The following is a 25,566-nucleotide window of genomic DNA, read 5'->3' as shown; positions in this document are numbered from 1 at the left end:
AATCAGATAACCTTCGCTTGGTTATTTCTACCCGCTTAAATGCTACTTTCCCTTCACTGTCCTTAAACCCCAATGCCTTGGATAAATCAGCCCCGCTGCTTTCCACTGTAGGGTGAAGCCCTTTACTGAAAAGTATCCAGTGTTCAGCCGTTTCCTGCTTTTCTCCGCACGCAACGCACAACCTCTCTATCTCGTGGTACCTGACTCTATATGTCTTTGTCCGCAAAACTGCCGTCCTCGCCTCAAACAACAAAGAGCTTCCCCTACAATTATCGTAGATATTTTCTTTGGCAATTTCCTGCTTCAAAATTCTCTATGTTTCCAGTGCTGATTTCGACAGCATCCCTGTTTTCCACAGAGCTGTCTCTGCTTCTTTAACCATTAAGGGGATTGAGCGCCACCTGGCCAGCCGAGGGCACAGCGCTAGGACGCGTGGTTTTAAGCAGCGCGCACCTAATGGACGCTATCGCCCACGAAGTTTTTGGTGCGCTAGCACTAACACCCTCCACTCATTGATTTTGCCGCTGCATGCCTGGCTTGAGCGAACAGTTGTTTGCTTCACCTAAGTGGCCCACCTGTACCTAGAGAGGTCACGCGACCTTGTGATATCATAACCTGGCCACCGTTGCAGGAGCAGCTTGGGTCTCACAATCACCACTGGTGGCAGCCATCGCAGAGCAGTGGTGCATCGCTTAACTCCTGAATAGCGGCACGAGCACTCGCCGCGACCTATGAGTGCCACATTTTACACAATGACGCCAATTCTCTCCTTAAAACGTGGTCAGTAGTGAGCCATATAAACATAAATGTTAATCAAAGAGAAGCTAATATTTAGACCTAAATCTAGGCAGTTAAATTTATGGTGGTGCACCAATAGAAATCACAAATAATATTAAAATTATGGGTGTTGTATTTTCATGCTATGGGGTAGCCACATTGATGCTGTTTTAACTAAGTTAGCTCGAACAGTTGGCATTTTTTCCCATTACAGATCATATCTCCCGTATCAAGCAAAGATCCTGCTTTATAATTCTCTGTTTTACTCTCATCTTAATTACTGTTTCCTGGTCTCGGGCACAACCACGTATACAAATTTGCAAAAGGTCTTTATACTTCATAAAAAGCTTATCAGAATACTTTTTAATCTACCATACAACAGTCACACGCAAGGTCTTTTCCCCAAAGCAAACATAATACCAGTATTCAAACTTTACAATTGTAAGCTAGCACTTGCATTCCTGCGCGAACTAAATAAAATAGCATCTTGAATCTCTGCATAAGTTCTCATTACTGGAAAAGAGCAGTTACCCCATCCGTCATAAAGAAGAGTGGATTGTACCAACTCCTAGAACCAACCCCGCAACGGAAAAATTATCCTTCACACTTCCAGCACTATTAAACAGCTATAAAAAATCCGGGACTGACCTGCTTAAAATATCTAAACATGAATTACGACAGCTTCACTGCATACATTCTTAAAAACTGCACCTGCATCTCTATAATGTGTATATTTAAGCCTGTGTTTATTGTACTGCTCTCTATCCTCTGTATTTGTTGCATTGATTATTGTTTTAATTTCTTTGTTTCTATTTCATTTTCGATCATCTTTTTTTTGTTTCTGCGAAATTGCGAGATACATGTATATTTGTGAGTGTCTTTCCTTGCTTTGCTGTTGTTGCCCTGTAGAGGGGTCTGTGGGCCTTTGTCAAGCTGCCGTTTACGAGCAGCTTTTACTCACAACCTCCTCCATGATCCCGATGGAAATAAAGATTATTGTTATCACTATAATAATAGAGGACAAAAAAAAAAGTAGAGAATGACCGATTCCGCATTCGTGGATGCTACATCAATTTTCATGCTCTTAAGGCTGAGCATAAGTGGCCCATCCAATTTTACGGCTCTAGCCGCTACGCCTTTGTTCACCTCTCCCGCCGATCTTTGTCGGAAGCCTACTTGACCTTGAAAACCGAGCGTCGAACTGGAACCGGAGTGAGAGCCGAAGTGCTGGCGCACCTTAATTCGTATTGGGCCTAACGGCGCTAAAGCGTCCGCCATTTTTTTTTTCATGGTGACACGAGGAATGAAGCCTACAGTCACCAAACCAAGGAGATCTGGGTTCTTTTTTTAATTTGTGGTGTGCATAAATTGCATATTAATAGGATAATTAATTAAATATATTGATTAGAAAGAAGAACCAAAACAACGACATGCCGCCGTTGAGTACGAGCCCACAACCTCCGAATTTCGCGTCCGGTGCTCTACCAACGGAACTACGGCGACGGCTGCCCAATATTCTGCTTTCGGGGCTATTTATGTGTAGTGTAACCGAACCTTTAGAGTGTGGAACAGGGCCAACCATGTCCATAGCGGCGGACGTAGTAAGTCTTGTATTACCGCGAGTGCCACGTGATCGGACGGGGAGGCCGGATACTCTGCGAGAGCCCTCTTATGCTACATATGGCATCATCCTTAGCTATCGTGCAGACAAGGGAATGGAATAGAGGTGCTTGTTATGAACATAACAGAGGCCAACACTCACCAAATCCTAGAAGCATCAGGAATTTTTTTGTAATTTCTTGTGTTGATGTATGAGAGATTGGTCGAGTAATTACTTAAAAATAATTGATTAGAAAGCAGAAGAAAAAGAACCACATACCGCCGGAGGTCGCAGAGTAATTATTAAAAGATAATTGTTTAGAAAGCAGAAAAATAAAACAACCACACGCCGCCGGTGGGATCCGACCCCACGGATTCTACAGCCCTCACCGTTTGATCGCATGATCTCCACTAGGGTTCTGGATGGCGCATCGGGCGCTCTAAATTGAAGTTACCGGAAGTAAGCAGCCTTGTCTCGGCAGTCAGCCTTTGGCAGTGCACGAAATCTGACCTCCAGCACGGTTTCCAATAATATTATTGGTTTTGGGGGAAAGGAAATGGCGCAGTATCTGTCTCATATATCTTTGGACACCTGAACCGCGCCGTAAGAGAAGGGATAAAGGAGGGAGTGAAAGAAGAAAGGAAGAAGAGGTGCCGTAGTGGAGGGCTCCGGAATAATTTCTACCACCTGGGGATCTTTAACGTGCACTGACATCACACAGCACACGGGCGCCTTAGCGTTTTTCCTCCATAAAAACGCAGCCGCCGCGGTCGGGTTCGAACCCGGGAACTCCGGATCAGTAGTCGAGCGCCCTTACCACTGAGCCACCGCGGCGGGTGCACGGTTTTTCAGTTTTCGTTTTCCACTCAGCATTTCGTCTTTTTGCGGTTCTCGTCTTTTTCCACGACAACGCCAACCTGTGGCGCCGTCAAATGCATGAGAAGACCAGCAAAGTATTCAGGAAGGACGTTTCAAAAACAAGGATCCAATGCATCGAAATAGGACAACACTAGCAGACGACAGGACGCCGCTACACGCAGCACGTTCGGAGCCTTGTCTGCTCAGCTCTGTGTCGTCCCGTTGCGCCAACTCTGCTTTTTCTTGCGATGCATGTTGTCGCGCTAAAAGCCCAAGTTATACCATAAATGGGGGACAAATTTGAGAAAAAATGGGTGGAAACCTGCACCAGACAGCCGGCTTCGCAGTGACCATTGTACCGAATGATGTTTAGACCGAACCGGAGCAAGGGCGAGGCTACTATCTGGTGAGGTGCCGACGGTGTTCTGCTGCTTCACATTAGCGCCTCCGAAAAGTATGGTATACTGCTTTTTCGACGGAGTGTATCATGTACTGTAGCAAATTATGCCTTAATGGGCTTTTATTCGTGATGCTTGGTGCATTTGATTTCTTACAGCGCCTGCCACGCGCGCAGCAGCATTCGTCTTTCTCGTAAGTCGTTGCTCTCGCGCTGTGCAGCTGAAACGTGGCTTTGCTATGGAGTTGGGTTAAAAGCACGTCTGGAAGGCAAATGACACCCTAAAGCAACAAACATCACCTGCCATCGATGTGAAGAGACATCGTTCGCCACCAACTCACGGCAACTATACAATGAGTGGCTCTTCGTGTGTCGGGATTTCCGCTTCATCGCTCGCTTTTTGTTTGCTGCACGAAAATTCGGTTTTAAGATGACCTAGCCTTAACATCATTCCACTACTTGTCCTAATTTTCCACGGAAGACAAGAACCAGATAAGAACACGGTGTTTAATGCACGCACTCCTCTGCGGCGGCAAGGTGAGACATGCACGACTGATTTCATTTTTTTCTCGGAATTACAAGGTTTCCCCGAACAATGCTCACACTTCTCGCATTGAGCTTGCTTATTCGTTTGATATTACAGTAGACGTTACAGGAAAACAAGACGGAACACTGAGGACGGAAGGGCGAAAGACGCGACTTTTGGCATTGAAATACACAGCAGACACAGAACTTCCGGTGGCTTCACTAGCGCCCACTTCTGAAAGCGGCAATACGGCATCTAGCCACCTAGTGGAGATCAGTATTTGATCTAGTTTCACGTGGCATTGGCGGTAATACAGGAGGTACTACGTCCGCCATTATCGACGAGGGTGGCGTTGGTGAACATTATCAAGATTCGGTTACACTACACATAAACACCCCCGAGAGCAGAAGACTGGACAGCCGTCGCCGTAGCTCAGTTAGTAAAGCCCCGAATTCGAAATTCGGAGGTCGAGGGTTCGGATCCCAACAGCCGAATGTGGTTGTTTATTTTTCTCCTTTGTAATAAATTATCTTTAAATTATCACACGATTAATCTGTGAATGATGAACACCCAAAAAATATCCCCGATGCTCCTTGCTTTCAGTGACTATTGGCTTGCGCCATGAATGTCACAAGGAGCCCCTCCATTCCCTTCCCTTTAGGAGGACGTAGTTAAGTGGAGGGGAACGGAGAGTTGAGCGAGTTGGTACATACTGCTGGGAATAACAGCGCGTAGACGAGGGACAAAGAAGAAGAAGACGACAGGACCGGCGTCCTGTCCCACGTCTACGCGCTGTTATTCCCAGCAAGTGGAGGGGACTAGAGCTTGCCTTTCTTGGCCTGGTTGTTGAAATACTTCTTCTGGCGGGCGCGCGAGTTCTGGAACCAGACCTGGGTGACGCGCTTGCTGAGGCCCGTGATCTGGGCGATACGCTCCAGGTCCTGGCCGTCCGGGTTCGAGTCGAGGTTGAAGTTGGCCTGCAGCACCTGCAGCTGCTCCTCAGTGAAGGTGGTGCGCACCCGCTTCGTCTTGGCCTTGGCCGACGAGGAGGAGGCGCACTCCTGCTCGCTGCTCTCTGCGAGAAGGAGGAGGGAACGTGGCGCTGCGAGAAGGTTGCCTACAGACAACTCACGATGTTATAGGCAGTTGCAAGCGAAAAACGAGGCGGCAAATGCCCGTCAAATGGGGCCCTCCAGCCAATAGCGTCGACCGATTCTCATGACGTCGTGGTTAATCTCCTTTGTCCTGCTAACTTGAAATCGAATGGGGGGGGGGGGGGGGCTGGCAATTTGAAAGGGGATTAACCACGACAGGATTGGCTGGAGATTCTTTGTGGGGTATCTGCGGCTTTGCCCTTGATTTGTGTCCGACTATGGCAAAAGTCAAAGCCTGAGGCACAGGTGTCGCTTCTACCGGCCGTTTTCGCTAGCTAGCTGCAGTGCATCAAGATTTTTTTTTTTTTGGAGGGGGGTGGGGCGCTGATTGCCGAGGATAGGCCACACTGTGTTCACCTTCGAACAGTGATCACAGGGCCCTTTAAGTCTTGACGTCATTCGTTTAAAGCGAATGGCGGGAAAATTTTGAATTCCAGCTTTCTCACTCGTGCATCGCTCTTTTGCTAGCGGGAAAACCCAGAAAGAGTCGTCGAATCAATTTTTCCACTTGAGGACGTACCGTCGTTGGAGCCCGATGCGCCGTCCAGCAGCTCGAAGTAGTGGCTTTTGCAGAGGACACGGCCGTCGTGCAGCGCGAACTCCTCGCCAGTCGAGAGCTGCCGCTTGCAGGCGTCGCAGGCGAAGCAGGCCAGGTGGTAGACCTGCTCCCGGGCGCGGCGCACCCAGTCCGAGGCGCCGATGGCACGGCTGCACTTGGCGCACTTGGCCGCGAACTGGCTGCGAAGGAGAGGGGGAGGACAGCTCTCACGTCACAAGTAATGCATTGACTGGGATGGATAGTTGAGTCGACTTTGGCAGTGCATCTAAACGCGATCGGATCGCATTGGGAATTATGGGACGGGTACTGCTGCTGTTCTGGTACGCTCGCAGATCTGCGGGACAGCAGTAGGAGGCGCAAACGCAATCTAGAATTTAACATTTAACACAGTATTTTTTTTTCACGTCACATTTCAGGACTGTTTGACGCATTCAGTAGAAAGCTGCATAGTCAGGTTTCACGCTTCGTCTCCGACAATTATAGCCTTATCAAAGTATCACTCAGATAAAAGGTCGTTCTGGCCTTGGAAACGTCAAGCGCCAGAAGAGTAAAATGTAAGCATCAAATTCTGCCTAGTATCTTCTATAATCAAGCAGGTATTGATAAGCGTCACTGCCTGTCGGAACCAACCTAGGTCTTGACCCGGCATGGCCACACTAAAAAAGTGCGCGAACATGACTGCGAAACGAACACATTTGCAAACTCCTTTTTTCCAGAAACAGTGAGAATGGAACTTCCTCCAAAAGAATGCAAAAACCATGATTTTTATGCTCGGCTGTATTTATGAGTGTAACATGCTCTCATTTTTAACTTTCTGTTTATTGTTTTGTATTACCTAGATTCTGACTGTTTATGTGCGTTCTTGCTGGTTATTGTGAAAAATGTCACCTTTCTAAAACTGTCTCTCTACGAGAATGCTCCCGTGCGACGCAGGTGTTCTGTAAATGAATAAATAAAAATATATAAAAACATGATCTACAAAATTGGGATTACGAAACCCCAGCAGTCGGCGAGCAAGGCAGGAACTACAAAAAAATTTAAAGCGGTTTAGCATTGCTAAGCACGAAATATTGCGAGAAAGCCGGTTTCTGCAGGCGGACACCAGCGACACGTATACCTGAAAGCGCAATTGTGGCGTCCGCTGACCTAGGGAGGCAGTTAGCGCCTTTCTTTTCGTGACTTTTGCTCGCAGGTGCAAGTTGTTGAAGACGACGACGTACAATGCACAGCGCGAGAGTGTGTTGCAGTTGAACACGCGGCGTCATCAGCTGCGGCGATAGCATAGTGCTCTCGTGACGTGCCAAGCGAACCTGTTCTGTTCACGGTCGCCACGGTGAACATATTCGCCACCGCCGCGTTTTCGAAATACAATAGGAGCAATATTTTTTTTTATTTCTGCAGGTATCTGAGAGGCAGACACAGCTCGCCTTTTCATATAGATTGCTAGTGAAGTAATGCTTTTAATTTCAAATTCCTTTGATAAAGTCGAATGACATTGCAAGAACACTAAGCAACCCCACCATTCAAGGCGATTTTCCCACACGTGCCTCACTTCTCGGGCTCACAGGAGAACATTTTGCCGCTCAGGCGTCTACCAGGCTTAAGTGACCACTCAATAATTCACGGCACAGCGAGATCAAAAACGCACAGCGACAAAATAGCGCACGGAAAAAATGTCACAGTGAAAGACTACCACTGCTGCAAAACAGCGCAGAACGAGCCTGTAATGGACCGGCGTAACGAAATAATTAACTCTGTCGAGAAAGCGCAACAAAACTTGTGGCTGGATTTTGCAGCAGCTGTATACACTGATAAGCGACTGCAAGCAAAGCGCCGGAAAAGCGCCTCGTTAGCTAAATCTATTGAAAACAGTGTTGTAGTTTGCTTTGAGAATGAATATTTTCATAAATTAGGGCGGCGCCCGCGTCGCGCACTGAGGTCACCGATCCCTGTTGAGGCGCATGTTCAGCGATTTACTGCGAGGTTCGCTTTCGACGCCTTCGTGTTTACTTAGGTGCCAATCGCAAACGGAGAGTGCTGCGTGAAGTACACCAGCGCTTACAGCTACGCGCGCGTCACCAATCGACCTTCCCTCGGAGTTGCTTCGAAGCGACAGCCACGACGAGAGGTGGGTATCCGACCTCACCTCGATTGTAGATTAAATTTGGCGACCACATTCAACCTCACCAACAGAGATTCAGGTGTGTCGTGCGGCGATCTCACCTGGAACTGTGATGGAAAATTATGCTGCAAGAATCATGCCAGATAAACCAGCCAAAATGATGACGGTACCGCTATAATGACTAGTTAAGATAATACTTTCATTTTCATCTGTATATCTAGTGTGTATACGCGGATCAATGTGCATGCCATATAGCAAAAACTTTGGCTTTGGCAGGCTGAAACTTTTAAATAACGACTGTAGAAAACCTGCGTCTCCCGCGGTTGCCCGAGCGCCCGGCGTATATACCTTGGACAGTCGTGCGCTGCTGTCCTTGGCTGGGTGGCCAAGACAACGTTTATTGCTTTGATGCGTGTTAATATAGGCGTGCGAAACAGAGAAGAACAGCGGCGATAACTGCTGTTGCCGTAGGCTGGCGTGACGTCATTCCGATGCAGCAGTCCTAATGGCTCTCGATGTGAGGACGACCTCTTTCACGTCCCGGGGCACTTGAGCAATTACGTTTGTTTCGGTGGAGACAGTTGTAATTATATCAGTTTCAATGTTGGGTAGCCTGCTTCGTGTATAGCTCCTCCTAGAAAATACTTAGAGGATTTGAGAGGGCGGGGGACAACGCTACGTGCAATATATGTTTTTTTAAACTTAAGAACATGTAGAAATGCAGCAGAACTGGGCATTGTGTCGGCCAAAGACTACTCAAGTATATTTTTAATTTTATTTTCTAGCTCTACCTGGACTAGCTGGATAACGCAGTGTTGATAAAAATGGTGGACGATTTAGCTCGGCTTGGCCAATGCCAGAGCCCTTCAATAGCTTTATGGTTATGAAACTTCTCCGTAACACTATGGGGGAGCTTGGTGTATACTCTGCCCAAACCGGCCCAAAGCGCCGTCAACCAAAGATCATGTATTGGCGAGCGGCGGAACGGGCGGTCGCCTATGCGTTGAAAGCGACGTTTTGCGATGTGTCGTTTTCTTGTTCCGGCGTTTTGTCAGGCGAAGTGTAGAAGTACATGGACGCCCGTGTTTTTGTGAAACGAGCTCGTGCTGCGAATGATCCCTTCGGCTTGATGCGTGACGCGCGGCCGTTTCGGCCACATGGGCAACGGCGAAAACGCGCGACGCGGTAACGACGGCCGGCTCTAACGCTTTTGTTTCTCCATGCATGTGCACAACATGAGTGCGTTCATGTCAGCGGAAGAGTAACTACATTGGACGGCCAATATTCTGCGAGCAAGAGTCTGGGGTTTTCGGCTTTTGCGGGCTTCAACGTCCCAATGCGACTCGGGTCGCCGTAGTGGCGGGCTCCAGATAATTTGGGTCGCCTGGGGATCTTTACGTGCACTGACGTCGCACAGTACACGGCCCTCTACAATTTCGCCTTCATTGAGATCCGACCGCCGCGGCCGGGCTCGAGTCTTTCGGGTCAGCAGCCGAGCGCCATAACCACTGGGCCACCGCGGCGGCTGCAAGGATAAATGATGAGAAAGAGAGAGAGCTTCTTCAACGAAGAGATATTTCAGGCGTCTGAACAGTCCTGACATGGTGCAGCTTGTTGGGGAGGGTTTTGGGGCAGAAAGGCAATGAAAGAAGGCTACTGAAATAAGTTACAACAAAAAATGCATTCATTTATTGCAGTGATTACATATCGAAGCGGTATGTAAGAAGGTTTCTAAGTAGGTGATGATGTCTTATATCCTGCAGATGGGCAGACAAAGGTTCAACGCAGGTTGAATACACAGCAAAGGGTACTGACTGTGGGATGTGTGGACCGGCGCAGAAATTCATGCGCGCTTCTGGGCAGGGGCGTGGCATGAGTTGTTAACGAAGTGTCCCTTGAGATTACTTTCTGCGGATGCCTCGGGCTCTGCAGTGTGAGTTCTCGATCAGGCAGGTCGGTAATTCATTGTAACTTGGGAAGAATAGCGCGGGAAGAACGAATGACGATGACGAGATGGGACGAGCGCTCGTCTTCGTTGTTCCCGCGCTATGCTTTCAGAGTTACGATCAAAATTTGCTGAGAGTCAGTGCTCGTCTGTGTCGTCTTCTACTTTAGATATTCGTCTGCTTCGCGTTGTACCACCAACAATGACCTCACCTAATGCCTTTCAGGGACCTTAGGAGTAAGAATTAAGAAATTTAAATTAGGTTAACATCAGATCACGTTTTTTTTCCTAACTCTCTCTGTTATCTGTTTCTTAACGTTGTCTCCATAATTTTCTTTGCCATAGATAAGGAGTCCGCAGTTCCATTCTATGCTTTTTTTTGTTAACCTCCAGGTCTGTGGTCCAGAGTTGTCCACTAGCACGATGCCATATTGTCACGGGTTGTTGAAGTAGTCAGGAAACCGGAGGACCGGGACACCACAGGCGTAACACGAACCACAGCCAGAGCCAACGAAGCGGTCGCGGCGCAGACCACGAGCGATTCCCACGGATTCTCTTCCTCTTTGCCGTCGATTCGCACCGAGAAGGTAGTCAAGGGAGCACAAATTATGCCCGAAAGGCACATCGTCTCGATGCGCAGCAAGGCACAACTAAAGCACCGAAACGTGTGCAGAGTGCAAAGAGTCAGAAGACGTGCTCCTGGCGGCCACAGTAAGCTTTGAGGCGACCCACGTGAGCGACTTCTCAGTGAGGCAGCCGGCGGTACGGGCGGGTTACAATTGGCAGCACCTCGTAATTTAAGCCGCCTTAAATGGCGAACCACCTCGTGCGGTCTAAAGTAGCGTTTCAACAGATTCTCCTTAAGACGGCGGCGTCAAACTGGAGTCCACACTCGGTAACCTTGATGAAAATGGACGTCACCATGCACTAGTCTGTGTCTGCGTGCATCGACAGGCTGCCGGGCTTTGATGCGAAGTCGTGCCAGCTGTTGGGCTTCTTCCCCGTGCTGGACGACGAGTTGAGCGTCGGCATTAGCGTAGACTTCTAGCTGGCGGTGCAGCATAGCGTCGAGAATGGTAATCACTTCCCGACCGTGTGTCAGGCGAAACGGTGAAAATACGCTGGTTTCTAGGATACTGAAAGAAAGATTTTGCGCCTAACACACACCACACACAGAAAGAAGACGGCAAGAAGTGCAACATATGGTAGCACTTGGTCCCAAGCTTTGTGCTCGATATCGACATACATAGAGACCATGTCAGCCAAGGTCTTGTTGAGGCACTCAGTGGGCCCGTTTGTTTACGGTTGGAATGCGGTAGTTTTGCGGTAGTTGGTATGGCTAAAGATCAGAAGCTTTGCATTACAATCAGTGATCAAGACCTCTGGAGCACCAGGTCGAAGAACGATTGACTCGATGAAAAACTTGGCCACATCCGCAGGTGCTGATGAAGGCAAAGCTTGTGATTTGGCATAGCGCGTGAGGTAGCACATCGCAACAGTGATTCATCGGTTTCATTACTGCGACGTAGGGAAAGGTCCGAGAAGATCTATAGTGATTTTCTGAAGCGGACTGAGCGGTGGCATGACGGGCTGGAGACGTCTGCAGGCTTTATTTACCCTTTGACACTCCCGGCAGGTCCTGGAGTGATAACGAATGGTGTTACCAGCTGTGGCCCACAAATACGCTAAAAATACTATGCGTAGTACTTTTAGCGTATTTGTGTGAGCGTTCGAATGAAACGAAAATGTCTCGAGGCGGGATCATTATAAGAGGATATATAATTTCCCCGCACAGATCAGTGGGCACAACGAGAAGGCATGACTTCGAACTCGTGGCCAAGTTCGTCTCACAAAGAACGTTGTCTCGAAGGCACAGCAGGTAGTGAGCGTATAGGGGGGGGGACTGGGCCTCCTTGACTTTAAAAATGTGAGATCGTGTCGCGGAGTTCTGGGTGGAGTCGCTGCCACGATTCCATATCTTAAGTATTTAGGGCTCCTATGAAGGCGTCTTCATTGCCGTCGTCCGCGTCTGTGGGTGCTGATTTGACGGGAGCACGGGAGAGGCATCAGTGTGTCTGCTATTAAGCTTATAGCCGACTCTTGCAGCCGATGGGCCCACCGCGCAAGTCGGCCTCAGGCCTGCGGTCTGAGATCAGTCAGCCAACTCTAAGAGTAGGAATCTGTGACCACCTGGAACGTGCGTTTGTACTAGTAGGGTCTGAACTTCGTAATCACCAAAATTACTGCGAAGCGGTGGGGCAGTGGTTAGGCGCTCTGAGCCAGAGTTCCCGGGTTCGAACCTGACCGCGGCGGCCGCGTTTCGATGGAGACGAAGAAGCAAAAGGCGCCCGTGTGCTGTGCGATGACAGTGCACGTTAAAGATCCCCAGGTGTTCTAAATTAATCTTCCTTTCTTCTCTCACCTCCTCCTTTATTCTTCCTTTACGGCGCAGTTGAGGTGTCCAGCGAGATGTCAGACAGATGCTGCGCCATTTCCTTTCCTCAAACACCAATTTTAAATTATTTTTCTCTCGTCGAGTAATTAGTTTTCGCATTCGATAATACACGACCTGCGCACGCAATGACACGTTTGTTAATGTTCCGGTTCTCGATGAGGACGGCCCCGAGGCCCTTCTTACTAGCGTCAGTGGTAACTTCAATCCTGGCGTCGTAGTCAAATGGCCTAGTACAGGGGACGACTGCAGATACTGTTTCAGACAGCCAAATGCACGATGCTGTTCATAAGACCACTGCAAGGCAGCGTTCTCTTTCGTGAGACGAGTAAGCGGCGTAACGACATGAGAGAAGTTGTGAACAAAACGTAGATAGTATAAGCGCAGAGGCCCAGGAACCTCAGCACCGCGTTCTTGTCCGTTGGTGCCGGGAAGAAAGCGACGGGATTATCAGTATCAGGACGGACGTCCTCGGGACTGACCTGCTCGAGAAATTTCAGTCCGTCATAAGCAAACTGGCGCTTCATAAACTTGAGAGTGCGGTTAGCGTTTACCCGCCGCGGTGGCTCAGTGGTTAGGGCGCTCGACTACTGATCCGGAGTTCCCGGGTTCGAACTCGACCGCGGCGGCTGCGTTTTTATGGAGGAAAAACGCTAAGGCGCCCGTGTGCTGTGCGATGTCAGTGCACGTTAAAGATCCCCAGGTGGTCGAAATTATTCCGGAGCCCTCCACTACGGCGCCTCTTCTTCCTTTCTTCTTTCACTCCCTCCTTTATCCCTTCCCTTACGGCGTGGTTCAGGTGTCCAACGATATATGAGACAGATACTGCGCCATTTCCTTTCCCCAAAAACCAATTATTATTATTATTAGCGTTTCTGGCAGCCTGTAGAAGTGAATTTTGACAGACGGGAAGTTCATGGGAAGAGCTGAAAAAAATGAAATCCTGAAGGTAGACTAACCATATTTGCCATTTTAGACCCGGTCAGCACTGTGTCTATAGCGCGCTGAAATGTTGCTGGTGCAGTGCAGAGTCTGAAGGGCAATACATTAAACATATAGACTACATTCGGGGCCACGAAAGCCGCCTTCTCTTTGTCGCGCTCATCGATTTCTGTCTACGGATATCCACTTTTAAGATCGATGGGCGAAAAGTAACGTGCGTGGTGCGGGCGATCAAGCCCGTCATCGATGCGCGGCAGTGGATAGAGGTCCGTCTTCGTGACTTTGTTCAGGCGCCGATAGTCAACACGAAACGAAGAGTTCCGTGTTTTTTCTTCACCAGCAGCACTGGTCAGCCCACTGGCTACGAGATGGTGATGACATCGGCCAGTTGCTATATATATATATATATATATATATATATATATATATATATATATATATATATATATATATATATATATACCCCTGTTGCATGTCAGTTTCGGCTTGTTTCCATCTGCCGTTCAACTCATTCTTTGGTCCCGCGAGGGCCATATGTCCCCTTCTCTTTCTTCTTTTTTTGTCATTATATATTTTTATATATTTTTTATTTTTTGAAATTTCTCTGTGCAATACCTCTTGATTTTTTTTTGCATTCCTGTCAACAAGCCTTTGCATCTGGTCCTCCTATGGGAAGCTCATCTGGTTTTAGCGGCTCGTGTGTCACCATGTGGAGCCACTTTGGGCGGTCTCAACCTGTTCCGCCTCGTCCGGGCCATCTTTCGGAGCCGCTCGGGGCCGCGCACACGCGGACAGAGGCATACCGAAACCCACAATTGGCGGACGCATCCCTTCTTTTGTTAAGCCCCATCACGTTTCTTCTTTGCTTTCCCCTTTTTCTCTGCTTTTGCTTCTCTCTCTCTTTTTTTCTTTTTCTTGTCGCAGTAGCGGCGTGCGCACCCAGCCCGGCCTCCCTCTTTTGCCTCGCGTGTGTGTGTGTGTGTGTGTGTGTGTGTGTGCGCGTGTGTGTGTGTGTGTGTGTGTGTGTGTGTGTGTGTGTGTGTGTGTGTGTGTGTGTGTGTGTGTGTGTGTGTGTGTGTGTGTGTGTGTGTGTGTGTGTGTGTGTGTGTGTGTGTGTGTGTGTGTGTGTGTGTGTGTGTGTGTGTGTGTGTGTGTGTGTGTGTGTGTGTGGTGAGTTCACGGGTACGCGACACGCCACCTTTGCTTCCCTTAGAGTCACTAAATAAAGACTTAGAGTACCGGCACTCTTTTATCCTATTGTTCTGTGCCGCCGCCACGATTATTGGCCAGTTTGCATCACGTGATAATTTATTACACTGCGACGGTTCATGGGGGCTGCCATTTTGTGGCTTATGCGTTTTCAGTCGGGCAACTGTGGTAGTCCTAGTGCTGCGACGCTGCGAGTGCTGCCGGTGACCGACTCAGTGACCAGGGATTCCGCGCCTCGCAGCATTTCACCTCAGCACGACGAAAGCATAAACTGAAGGCAACAGCTGTACCGTTTGCATCTGAGCGGTTCCATGCCGTACGGTTACGATCCCCGCCGCAGCGCAGGGTGGCTAACAGCGTTGTTTACAAAATGGCCGGGCCAAAGTTAGCGGCGAGGTCGCCGAAGCGGCAATCTGGCAACAATGATAAACAACAAAATGGCCGCCTCTGCTTACCGCCGTGCTGCAGTGACGGTACTCTAAGTCTTTATTTAGTGACTCTAGCTTCCCTAATATGCCATAGGTGTCAGTGGTGTTCCGTTCTCCTGGCCGCCCCATCCCCCTTTTTTCTCTTCTTTACTTTTCTTTATTCCTTTTCTTTTTAAGCCTTCTGTGTGTCAAGTCCCATGCTATAAGAACACGCGCCCATGCACTGTATGGCCACTCTTGAAAAAGATCTGTCCTCCGATCGAAACGCCGAGTCAAATAAAAATGTTTCCTTAAATGAAGCGTATACACTTCGATGTATAATATTTTAGGCAGTCAAGTACCTCATATATATATATATATATATATATATGTGTGTGTGTGTGTGTGTGTGTGTGTGTGTGTGTGTGTGTGTGTGTGTGTGTGTGTGTGTGTGTGTGTGTGTGTGTGTGTGTGTGTGTGTGTGTGTGTGTGTGTGTGTGTGTGTGTGTGTGTGTGTGTGTGTGTGTGTGTGTGTGTGTGTGTGTGTGTGTGTGTGTGTGTGTGTGTGTGTGTGTGTGTGTGTGTGTGTGTGTGTGTGTGTGTGTGTGTGTGTGTGTGTGTGTGTGTGTGTGTGTGTGTGTGTGTGTGTGTGTGTGTGTGTGTGTGTGTGTGTGTGTGTGTTGCAATGAAGAAGACAGTGAGCCAACACTAACGATGATGAACGGGTTTGGGCGGCCTCAGCGACCGGCTGCCGCTCGCGTTTAGAGCTCGCTCTTGAGGTCTGGATTGGTGCCGCCGCTACGGGACGAGTTTTGTGCCACGGTTACGCCGCCAGCACATTCAGCGTTCCAATAAAGCGCTGTTCACTTGGTGAAGGTTTGGCCCTGGACCTCCGCAACCGCATGCTACCGATTCCCCCCCCCCCTTCCCGCTATGTCCGAAGCCAACCACCAAGGTGGGCTCCCCAGTCACCTGCTCCGGTGGCGTCCTGCAGTGGGACCCCGCTGTTTTCAACGGGCACTGCGATCAGGATGTTGAAGACTGGCTGGCCTCGTACGAGCGGGTGAGCCGCCATAACAACTGGGACGGCCGCATGAAACTCAACAAGGTCATCTTTTATCTGAGCGAAGTCGCAAACCGCTGGTTCCGGAACGACGGGGCTGATATTCAAACCTGGCCTAGTTTTAAAACGACGTCATTTGCAGAAGTTTCTGGCCGTCTCGAAGTACAGCAAACTTCGCGGTTAGCAATGTTTGCGCGTTCGGGCTCAGCATGCGGGTGTGGGCTTCACCGCCAACATCGAAGATATGGTCCATCTCTGCAAACATGTCGACCCGTCTATGTCTGAGGCCAAGATCAAGCATATTATGTATGGAATTGACGACGACGCTTTCCACATGCTCGTGGCACAAAATCAAACAACCGTCGCCTCCGTGTGCAACCTCTGCCAGGGCTATGAAGAGTTGCGCAAGCAACGCCTTGGCGCTCTTTCCGCATCCGTGCCTGGCGAGTCCATCTCCGGCCTGGCCGTCAACAATGATATGCTGGGTCACATCAAAGACTTCGTACGTGATGAGGTGGCCTGGCAGCTTTCGCTCCTCTCGGGCACGCACTCTTCGCCCGAGGTCCTGACTCCTGAGTTACGGCACGCCATCGCGCAGGAGGTAGCTGATGCACTGCCAGTTCGTCGGCAGCCGGTTCGCGTAGCTCCTCAAGTCAACCTTCTCGCGATGCAGCCCGCTTCCGTTGTTGCACCTTTGGGCTACGGTGCAACCGTTGCTATGCCACCTGCCCGTATGCCTGAGCCTCTCACTTATGCCGAAGTTGTCGAACGCCCAACGTGGCCGCAGGCTTTGGCGTCGTTCCCGCACCAGTCCCTCCGCCAGTTGCTCCCCGATTCCACTGCGCGCCGGCTTTTCACAGCCTTTGGCGCACAGCTGATAACCGGCCGATTTGCTACGCTTGCGGCCTACCGAACACGTCCCGCGCTTCTGTCACCGTACGCCGCCTGCACCTGTGCCCCCTCTGCCGGACTACTCCCAGTCGTTCCGCACCTTTCGCCCGCCTTCAGGACCATCATCTCCAGCGCCCTCTTCCAACCGTGGTCTCGGCCGCAAGCCATTCGCTTCGCGCCGCTCACCTTGTCGCCCATGCGGCGTCGCAGCGTCCCTGCGGAACCGGAAAACTAGGAGCCGCAGTTCCTAGGACACGAGCTGCGCACACTTCGACCAGCTCAATTTCTTGTCTTTCCCCGTCGAACTGTTTAGATGTGTTTGTTGCCGGCGTACCAGCACTTGCGCTTGTGGATACTGGTGCTACCGTTTCTGTTATATACGAGACCTTCTGTCGGTATCTGCGTAAAGTGACCACCACACCTTCGGGACTATATCTTTGCACCGCTAGCGCCGAGACCGTCCATCCTTCCGCTGCTTGCACAGCACGTGTCATAATCAAGGACGTTTTGTGTGTCGTGGAATTCTTAGTGCTCAGCTCTAAGCTGTCTAAGCAGTTTCTCCGCTGCTGTGAAAATGAACCGAGCAGGGTAGCCGTTCGTGCACAGGGTGCCTGCTTGAACTGAAATGCTCTCAGGAAATCTTGCCGTCAGAGGGTAGGGAACAGCGTTTCAGTTCAAGCAGGCAGGTTGTGCGCGAACGCCTCGTCCCTCGGGTCAGCAGCCGAGCACTGAATCTCCTTCATCGTGGCGGCCAGCACTACACCACTGTCATCACTGTTCTACCATACTCTCAAGCCCATCACTATTTCTTGCGTCTCTGTCAAGGATCGGGGCGGTCGCTCAATGGCCCCGGGCAGTGTCCCAAAGAAGACGAAACCGGCAGTGGCGCAGGATGGAGCGTTCGCACTCGGCCAGCGGCCATTAAATCATCTCCTTGCCATCATCCATCACGTCCCATTCCTCCGCTGGCCGCCACGTAACAATATTTTCACCGATAAACGGTCCAAGCACTCAAAACCAGGTTTAATTAGACGTGCTAGGCGTGCAAGACAGCAAGGAGCTCGTGCGAGGATGAAGACGAAAACCTCTAGCCCCGCGAGTGCGCAAGGCATGGCAAGTCCCATCTAAAACAGTTCGGCCGCGGTATGGCGCCACTGGATTGATTGGGACTGCGGCATTACTCCCCCTCTCTGAAGGGCAACGACTCAGTGCCGTAACAATGAGAAGCACGAAGACAAGAGACGGCGCATGTGTCCGGCGGCTGGTGTGGACACGTTTGAAGCGCTAGCGGGCGTGGTACGGCTTCATCCGTGCGACATGGGCGACTTCGGGGGTCGGCCGTCTAGAGGAGCGAACTGTACCGTGGGGAAGAACTTCATAGTTTGCCTCACTGACTTGGCGGAGTACCTCGTAGGGGCCAAAATATCGGCGCAGAAGCTTTTCAGAGCGCCCACGCATGCGTATTGGGCTCCAAACCCAGACTTGTTCGCCGGGCTGGTAACTAACAGCTCGGTGGCGGAGGTTATAGCGGCGAGCGTCGAGGGCTTGCTGGTGCCGGATGCGCTGTCGGGCGGCCTCGGCATGACGAACGAATTGGGCAGCACCCATAACAGATGAGGTATACTACTAGTCGGGAGCAGCATGACGTACAGCATGGTTGTAGCTTCGCGACCGTGCTCTAAACGAAATGGAGTGAAGCGTGTCGTTTCTTGTAGAGCAGTGTTATAGGCAAATGTGACGTAATGGAGTATGGCGTCCCAGTTGCGGTGGTCTGCGTCCACATAGATGGAAATCATGTCGGCGATCGTCTTGTTGAGCCGTTCGGTGAGGCCGTTCGTTTTATAGTGGTAAGCGGTTGTCTTGCAGTGACTGGTGCCGCTCAGGCGCATGACCTCCTGCGTAAGGGCCGAGGTGAACGCCGTTCCCCTGTCAGTTAAAACGATGGTGGGTGCACCGCGACGAAGCACAGTATTTTGAACGGAAAAGTTCGTAATTTCGTCAGCGGTACCACGAGGGAGAGCTTTAGTTTCACAGTACCGTCTGAGGTAGTCGGTGGCGACCACAATGTAGCGGTTCCCAGCGAGGACTCCGGAAATGGGCCGAGTAAGTCCATGCCGACTTGGTGGAAGGGGACTAGTGGCGGATTAATAGGCTGCAGTAGTCCGGCTAAATTAGTCGGTGGCGTCTTGCGACGTTGGCACTCGCGGTAAGTTCTCACGTAACGCTGGACAATTGGAGCAACCTTGGGCCAGTAGTACTTTTGGCGTATCCGCGCCAAAGTGCGGGAAAAACCCATGTGACGAGAAGATGGGTCATCATGGCACGCCTGCAGAACTTCGTCGCGCAAGGCCACAGGTACGACGAGCAGATAGGCAGCTTCCGTCGGGTTGTAGTTTTTCTTATACAGAACACCATCACGCAAACAGAATGACGACAGTCCACGTGAGAAGATTCGAGGAGGCGACGCAGCGCTTCCTTCAAGATACTCAATGAGAGGCCGTAGTTCACTGTCGTCCCTTTGGTGTTGAATGAGGACGGACGTGGGGATGGCGCCGAGAAAAATAGAATCGTCGTCGGGATCAGCTCGGTTGTCCTCGATAGGAGCACGAGACAGACAGTCGGCATCACTGTGATTCCTACCAGACTTATAAACGATGGTGCCATCAAACTCTTGAAGGCGAAGGCGAAAGCGTGCAAGCCGTCCCGAGGGATCTTTGAGGTTCGCAAGCCAACACAGCGAGTGGTGGTCACTGACGACTCTGAAAGGGCGGCCATATAAGCACGGGCGAAATTTGGTAACTGCCCACACAATGGCCAGGCATTCTTTTTCGGTGGTGGAATAGTTTGCCTCAGATCGAGACAAGGTGCGGCTCGCGTATGCAATTACGCGTTCAAGACCATCCTGTCATTGCCCAAGGACCGCAACGAGGCCGATGTTGCTGGTGTCTGTGTGCAGTTCAGTCGCGGCTGACTCGTCGAAGTGTCCAAGGATGGGCGTATTTTGTTGAAATAAGGGGGGACAAAGCCTTTCGACCCTGCCGCACTCCCACTCCGCGAATGCAGCGTTCCCGCTCGCTACCGCGGATGGGGTTCGTGCTCGAGGGACAAAGGGAAGGGACGACACAGCGTTAACACTCATATGCTATTTATTACCCTTGCAATTAATACACAGAGCGGGCCAGCTAGCTACAAAACATCAACGAGGCATTCCTCGGAAACAGAAGGCTACGTAAGAAGGACTTCCGACTTACCGGCTGGGGCAGGGGCGCGACTTCGGAGGTTTCGGCGGCGAACGTTTGTATGCGCCGATAATGGCGGCCGGGTTTTCCCGTGCGCGCCGCATTCTTGGGGCAAAGCTATTCCCTAGCATTTTCTGGGGAAGGCGGTCAGAGAGCGCGTTTGCTGCGCTCGCTTCGCTGCCTGGAACCAGAAGTCCAGCGGCAAGCCACAACGGATCCCCGTGCGCCTGTCGCGGAAGGTGACGAGAGTGAGCCGCTGCAACCGGTCACGATGCTGGCCGGATCCCGAAGAGGCTCTCTCCGGTTCCGCAGAATTCCGCGTAGCCTACGAGGTGGCGCTCCCGTCGCCGTTCCCTTTCCCCATGAGGGAGACTTCCCTCCTCGCCCAGCCGGGGGCTGTCCCGACGCACACCGATGGAGATGGTCGGCCGCGTCGAAATGGAGGGGGAAAACAGGTTTCCACATCCCTCCCTCCTTAAATGTCGGCCTACCGTTGAACTCGTCCATGGATGCCATCGATGAAGGGGCCACGAGCGTTGCGGTGACGACTGCAAGACAGCTCGTACAGGCGGGGTGCCGGGGCCATCCGATGAGCAGCAAGGTCACCGGGCAGGCGTCCTTGTCATGCGGCAGGCATCCAAAATTAGCGTGTTGGGAAGGTGTTGTTCGCGCCGACGCGCCTTTGTTGGAAGGTAGAAGGGGGGGGGGGGGGGGAGGGGAGCTGGCCCCACCGCTCTTGTAGCCGCTGCAAACTGCTCGCCGGAGAATCCGCAGCTCGATGACTCACAGCCTCAAGGCAGCAGGCAGGGACCCATACAATGGACAGCAGGCCGGTGCAGCTTCTCTTGAACTCTGCTTATCGCTCCTAGGATCTTCAGCAGTTTGAATCAAAAACAATGGAGACCGCGCAAACTCACCATTTGGTAAAATGTGGAGCAATGCAAGTGCCAAACAATCCTATCCGGCACCGCCCAAACGCTCGGTTCATTTGAACGTAGCTGGCTCTCTTCGGCCGAAGCACATTCGCGGTTCGCTTTCCGGCATGGTGATGTTAAGCTCACTTGAGCTGCTTTAGCGTCTCTGGTTCCGCGAAATTATAAATTCGCTTCACACCCCCCCCCCCAAAAAAAAAATACTAAGTTCGTTCTAACAAAGTCACCGCTTCTCGCGGTGTCGCAGCGCCCCGGTGCTTTTCCTGTAATCACGACTGCAATCAAAAACAGCTGATTACGGCGCCCGGCTCCCAGAGCCAAAGAGACAGAACAGAGAATATTTACAACTATGTACAAGAAAAATCGGGCCACCCTTCAGGCTTCCGCATTCACTCGCTTCTGGCTTGCTGTTCTCCGTGGACGTCTCGGTCTCGCTCTCCACGTGCGGAACTCGTAGGTTCACCTTCGAAAGGTGTACCGATGAAGTGCTCATCAAAAAGCGTAGCATGCATGGCAATTCTCCCATGCTGCTATTACGCTCATCTCGCTGTCAAGAAAGCATCTTCGCCTTGCTAGCAACTCCGACTTCGGGTCAGGCCTAACGCTGTTCCAAATCCGGGCGGGAATTCCACGAACCAAACTGACTGTCGTCCCTCGTCCCAGGAGCTTGCCACACGTTGGGGCGCTATTATCGGAGCATACAAACGTTCGCCGCCGATACCTCCGAGGTCACGCCCCTGCCCCAGCCGGTAAGTCGGAAGTCCTTCTTACGTTGCCTTCTACTTCCGAGGAATGCCTCGCTGATGTTTTGTAGCTAGCTGGCCCGCTCTGTATATTAATTGCAACTGTAATAAATAGCATATGAGTGTTAACGCTGTGTCGTCCCTTCCCTTTGTCCCTCGAGCACGAACCCCATCCGCGGTTAGCGAGCGGGAACGCTGCATCCGCGGAGTGGGAGTGCGGGCGGGGCGGAAGGCTTTGTCCCCCCCCCCCGTATTTCCACAATGGCGCCCAACGTGGGGCGTGAACCCACGACCCTGAGATTAAGAGTCTCATGCCCTACCGACTGAACTAGCCGGAAGGACGCCAAATTACACGGTGTCCTCGCAAACGCGGGTGACTTGACGGAGCGTGAGCGCGGCCGCATATTCTCCTTGTTAAGCGACTTCGAGGAGATATTTACGGTCCGCCCCGGCTGCACGCAACTGGTGCAGCACCGCATCGAAACAGGGGACGCACAGCCTTGGAAATCCAATCCCAGACCGGTCAGCACCGCCAAACGGCAGGCGATTGACGCGGCGCTGCAAGAGCTGCTCGATGCGGGCATTGTTCGTCGTTCAACGAGTTCCTGGGGGTTCCGAGTCGTACTCGTCCCCAAAAAAGACGGTAGCTCGCACTTGTGCGTGGACTACAGGCGATTGAATGCAGTCACGCAGAAAGATGCGTACCCCTTCCCAAGCATTGACGATATCGTCTCAAACCTCGGCGGAGCGAGGTATTTTTCTACTCTGGACGCTAGCAAGGGCTATCTCCGGGTAGAGATGCGACCAGGCGACGAGTGCAAAACGGCATTCACATGCCACAGAGGTCTCTACGAGTTCGTTAGGATGCCCTTCGGTTTGTCCGGAAGCCCGAGCACCTTTCAGCGGCTGATTGGCTGTGTGCTCGGCGACGCAAAATGGCATCACGCCCTCGCCTACCTGGACGACATCGTAATCTACTCCCGTAGCTTCGAGGAGCACCTCGATCATCTCGGGGATATCTTGAGAAAGCTCAGAGAAGCAGGCATCACACTCACTCCCGCCAAAGCGCAGCTGTGCAAGCGGAAGTGAGCCTACTCGGCGACCGCGTGCGGCGCGGACAGGTGTCCCCGGACCCGGAGAAGCTTCGCTCGATCCTGGAATTTCCAGCGCCGAACGACGAGAAGGCCGTGCGCCGCTTTCTCGGGGATGTGGAAACCTGTTTTCCCCCTCCATTTCGACGCGGCCGACCATCCCGAGAAAGCGGCGCGTGGCCTTCACGTCGTTCGGCGCTGGAAATTCCAGGATCGAGCGAAGCTTCTCCGGATCCGGGGACAACTGTCCGCGCCGCACGCGGTAGCCGAGTAGGCTCACTTCCGCTCTGTACAGCTGCGCTTTGGCGGGGTTGAGTGTGATGCCTGCTTCTCTGAGCTTTCTCAAGAACTTTAGAGACGAGTTCGGAGGTCTTCAAAGTCAAGAACTTTGGAGACGAGTTCGGAGGTCTTCAAAGGCCTTCTGTTGTTCCAGGCCCCAGGAGAACGGTTCGGAATCTTTTGTGAGGCGGGTGTGGGGCTCAGCGATCTGGGAGAAGGTCTGCACAAAACGCCGATAATAGGCGCAGAGACCCAGAAAGCGGCGCACGCTTCGCATATCGGAAGGGAAGAGGAAAGGCAGCCACGGCGGCCGTCTTATCGGGGTCGGGGCTAACCCCTTTAGCACTCACGATGTGGCCCAAAAACTTCAACTCTTCGAAAGCGAAGTGACACTTTTCGGGCTTCAGTGAAAGACCGGCCGACCGAATTGCTTCGAACACAGCGCGCAGGCGTCTCAGGTGCTCTTCAAACGTATCGGAGAAGATCACAACATCATCCAAGTACACGAGACAGGACTGCCATTTCAGATCGGCAAGAACGGTATCCATCATCCGCTGGAAGGTTGCAGGAGCCGAGCACAGGCCGAAAGGGAGCACCCGGAATTCGTACAGACCGTCCGGTGTAATAAAGGCGGTCTTTTGCCAGTCGCGTTCGTCCACCTCGATTTGCCAATAGCCACTGCGTAAATCTAGCGATGAGAAGTACTTGGCGTGGCGCAGCCGATCCAGGGAGTCATCAATGCGCGGCAGAGGATAAACATCTTTTTTGTGACTTCGTTTAAACGTCGGTAATCAACGCAGAACCGTAGGGTTCCACCTTTCTTTGCTACTAAAACAACAGGCGACGCCCACGGGCTCGTCGACGACTGTATCACGTCGTCCTGGAGCTTTTCTTGAACTCGGCGAATGACATCACTCTCCTTTTAAGAGATCCTGTAAGGCGGCTGGCATAACGGCCGCTGGTTGGCGTCGACTGTAATTCGGTGCTTTGTGAGCGGCGTCTGCCTAACCTTAGAGGTCGAGGCGAAGCAGTCACAGAAAGACTGTATAACGCTTTCGAGGCAGCGTTCCTGATTAGAGGGGAGGTTCGAGTTCACGTCAGCTTTTATGGAAGTGGTCGGTGCTTCAATTGATGCCGAGGATTAGGACAAAGCGTGCTTTCCCGCGAATTCGCCTAGTATTTCGAAATACGCAATAACTGTTCTGCCAGGCAAACACTGAGGTTCGCAGCCAAAGTTGGTTACCAAGAGCTCGGTTCTGCCATTGTTCAGCTCGACAATTCCGCGAGCAACACAGACTTGCCGACCAAGGAGCAGCGACATGTTGGTTTCAGTGATGCAACGAGTACCAGTGATGTTGTCGCAATCTAAGGTAACAAACTTGCTAGCTCTTGACGGGATTTATACGTGGTCGTCAAAGACGCGTAACTTTGTCCCGCGTGGCTCGGGATCACCGTCAACTGGGGGTTGAGTGGAAAATGACACGATCAGCTCCTGAAGGTTTATGACAGCACCGTACTCCCGAAGGAAATCCGAACCAAGTATCAGTTCTTTGGAGCACTCGTGCAGCACTGCAAAGCAACCAGGGATAGTAGCACCGCAGATCTGGATTCGTGACGTGCAGACGCCAATTGGCGTAACCACATGGCCGCCGGCGGTGCGGATCTGGGGTCCAGACCAAGGGGTTAGAACCTTTCTGAGGGCCGTAGCTAGCCGACTGCTCATTACAGAAAAGTCAGCGCCGGTATACACAAGTGCGGTCACATAGCGATTATCAGCGATTACTGGGATTTCGGCAGACACCAGTCGGTCACAGCCCGTCGTTATCGTTGAGGTCGTCGGGTGAGGTCGTCGTCGGTTGGATCGTAGCCGCGAATCGTCGGGTGGAGGCTCTTGACTTGATCCAATAGCGGCGGCCCTTCCCCCGGGGGGACGCCGTCTTCAGTTTTCCCGATGTGGGGACGCGCTTCTGAACTGGCTAGAAAAAGACGGGCAGCTTGGCGGAGAAAACCGCCTTGGGGATGACGACCGGGACTGGCGTCGCCGCGAGGTCGTTGGCTGCACGTTATCGGAAAGATACTGCTCGATGTCCCGCGGCCGTTCTCCGTAGCGTGGTCGAGGTGCGTCAGGTGGAAACCCTCTTAAGCCAATTCTGCGGTAGGGGCAGTGGCGGAGGATGTGGCCGGGCTCCGCACAGTGGTAGCAGAGAGGCCTATTGTTTGGCGTACGCCAAACGCGCGCTTTGCTCATGGTGGACAGGGGCTCCTGCGGTACGACGGGTACAGCTGCAGTTGGGTACGGCAGTGAAGGCACGTGAGTGATGGGAGAAAAGGCTTGTCTCACTGGCCCAGGACGACTTTGTAGTGCTTGACTGTATGTCAT

At 51.7% G+C, this 25,566-nt stretch overlaps 1 protein-coding gene across 1 annotated transcript in view; it reads right to left on the bottom strand.

Annotated features, from left to right (window-relative positions):
- The window catches only part of Awh (LIM/homeobox protein arrowhead), a 300,738-nt gene that overhangs the window by 4,195 nt on the left and 270,977 nt on the right, over positions 1-25,566 (bottom strand). Inside the window, exons 3-4 of the mRNA XM_077628062.1 lie at positions 5,833-6,050; positions 4,988-5,233 (exon numbers count right to left, since the gene is read on the bottom strand). Of these exons, the coding sequence (XP_077484188.1) occupies positions 4,988-5,233; positions 5,833-6,050 (464 nt within the window). The remainder of the gene's footprint in view (positions 1-4,987; positions 5,234-5,832; positions 6,051-25,566) is intronic.

This window comes from Amblyomma americanum, chromosome 6, assembly GCF_052857255.1.
Source record: "Amblyomma americanum isolate KBUSLIRL-KWMA chromosome 6, ASM5285725v1, whole genome shotgun sequence".
Lineage (NCBI taxonomy): Eukaryota > Metazoa > Arthropoda > Arachnida > Ixodida > Ixodidae > Amblyomma > Amblyomma americanum.
This window is presented reverse-complemented; position numbering and strand designations above follow the sequence as displayed.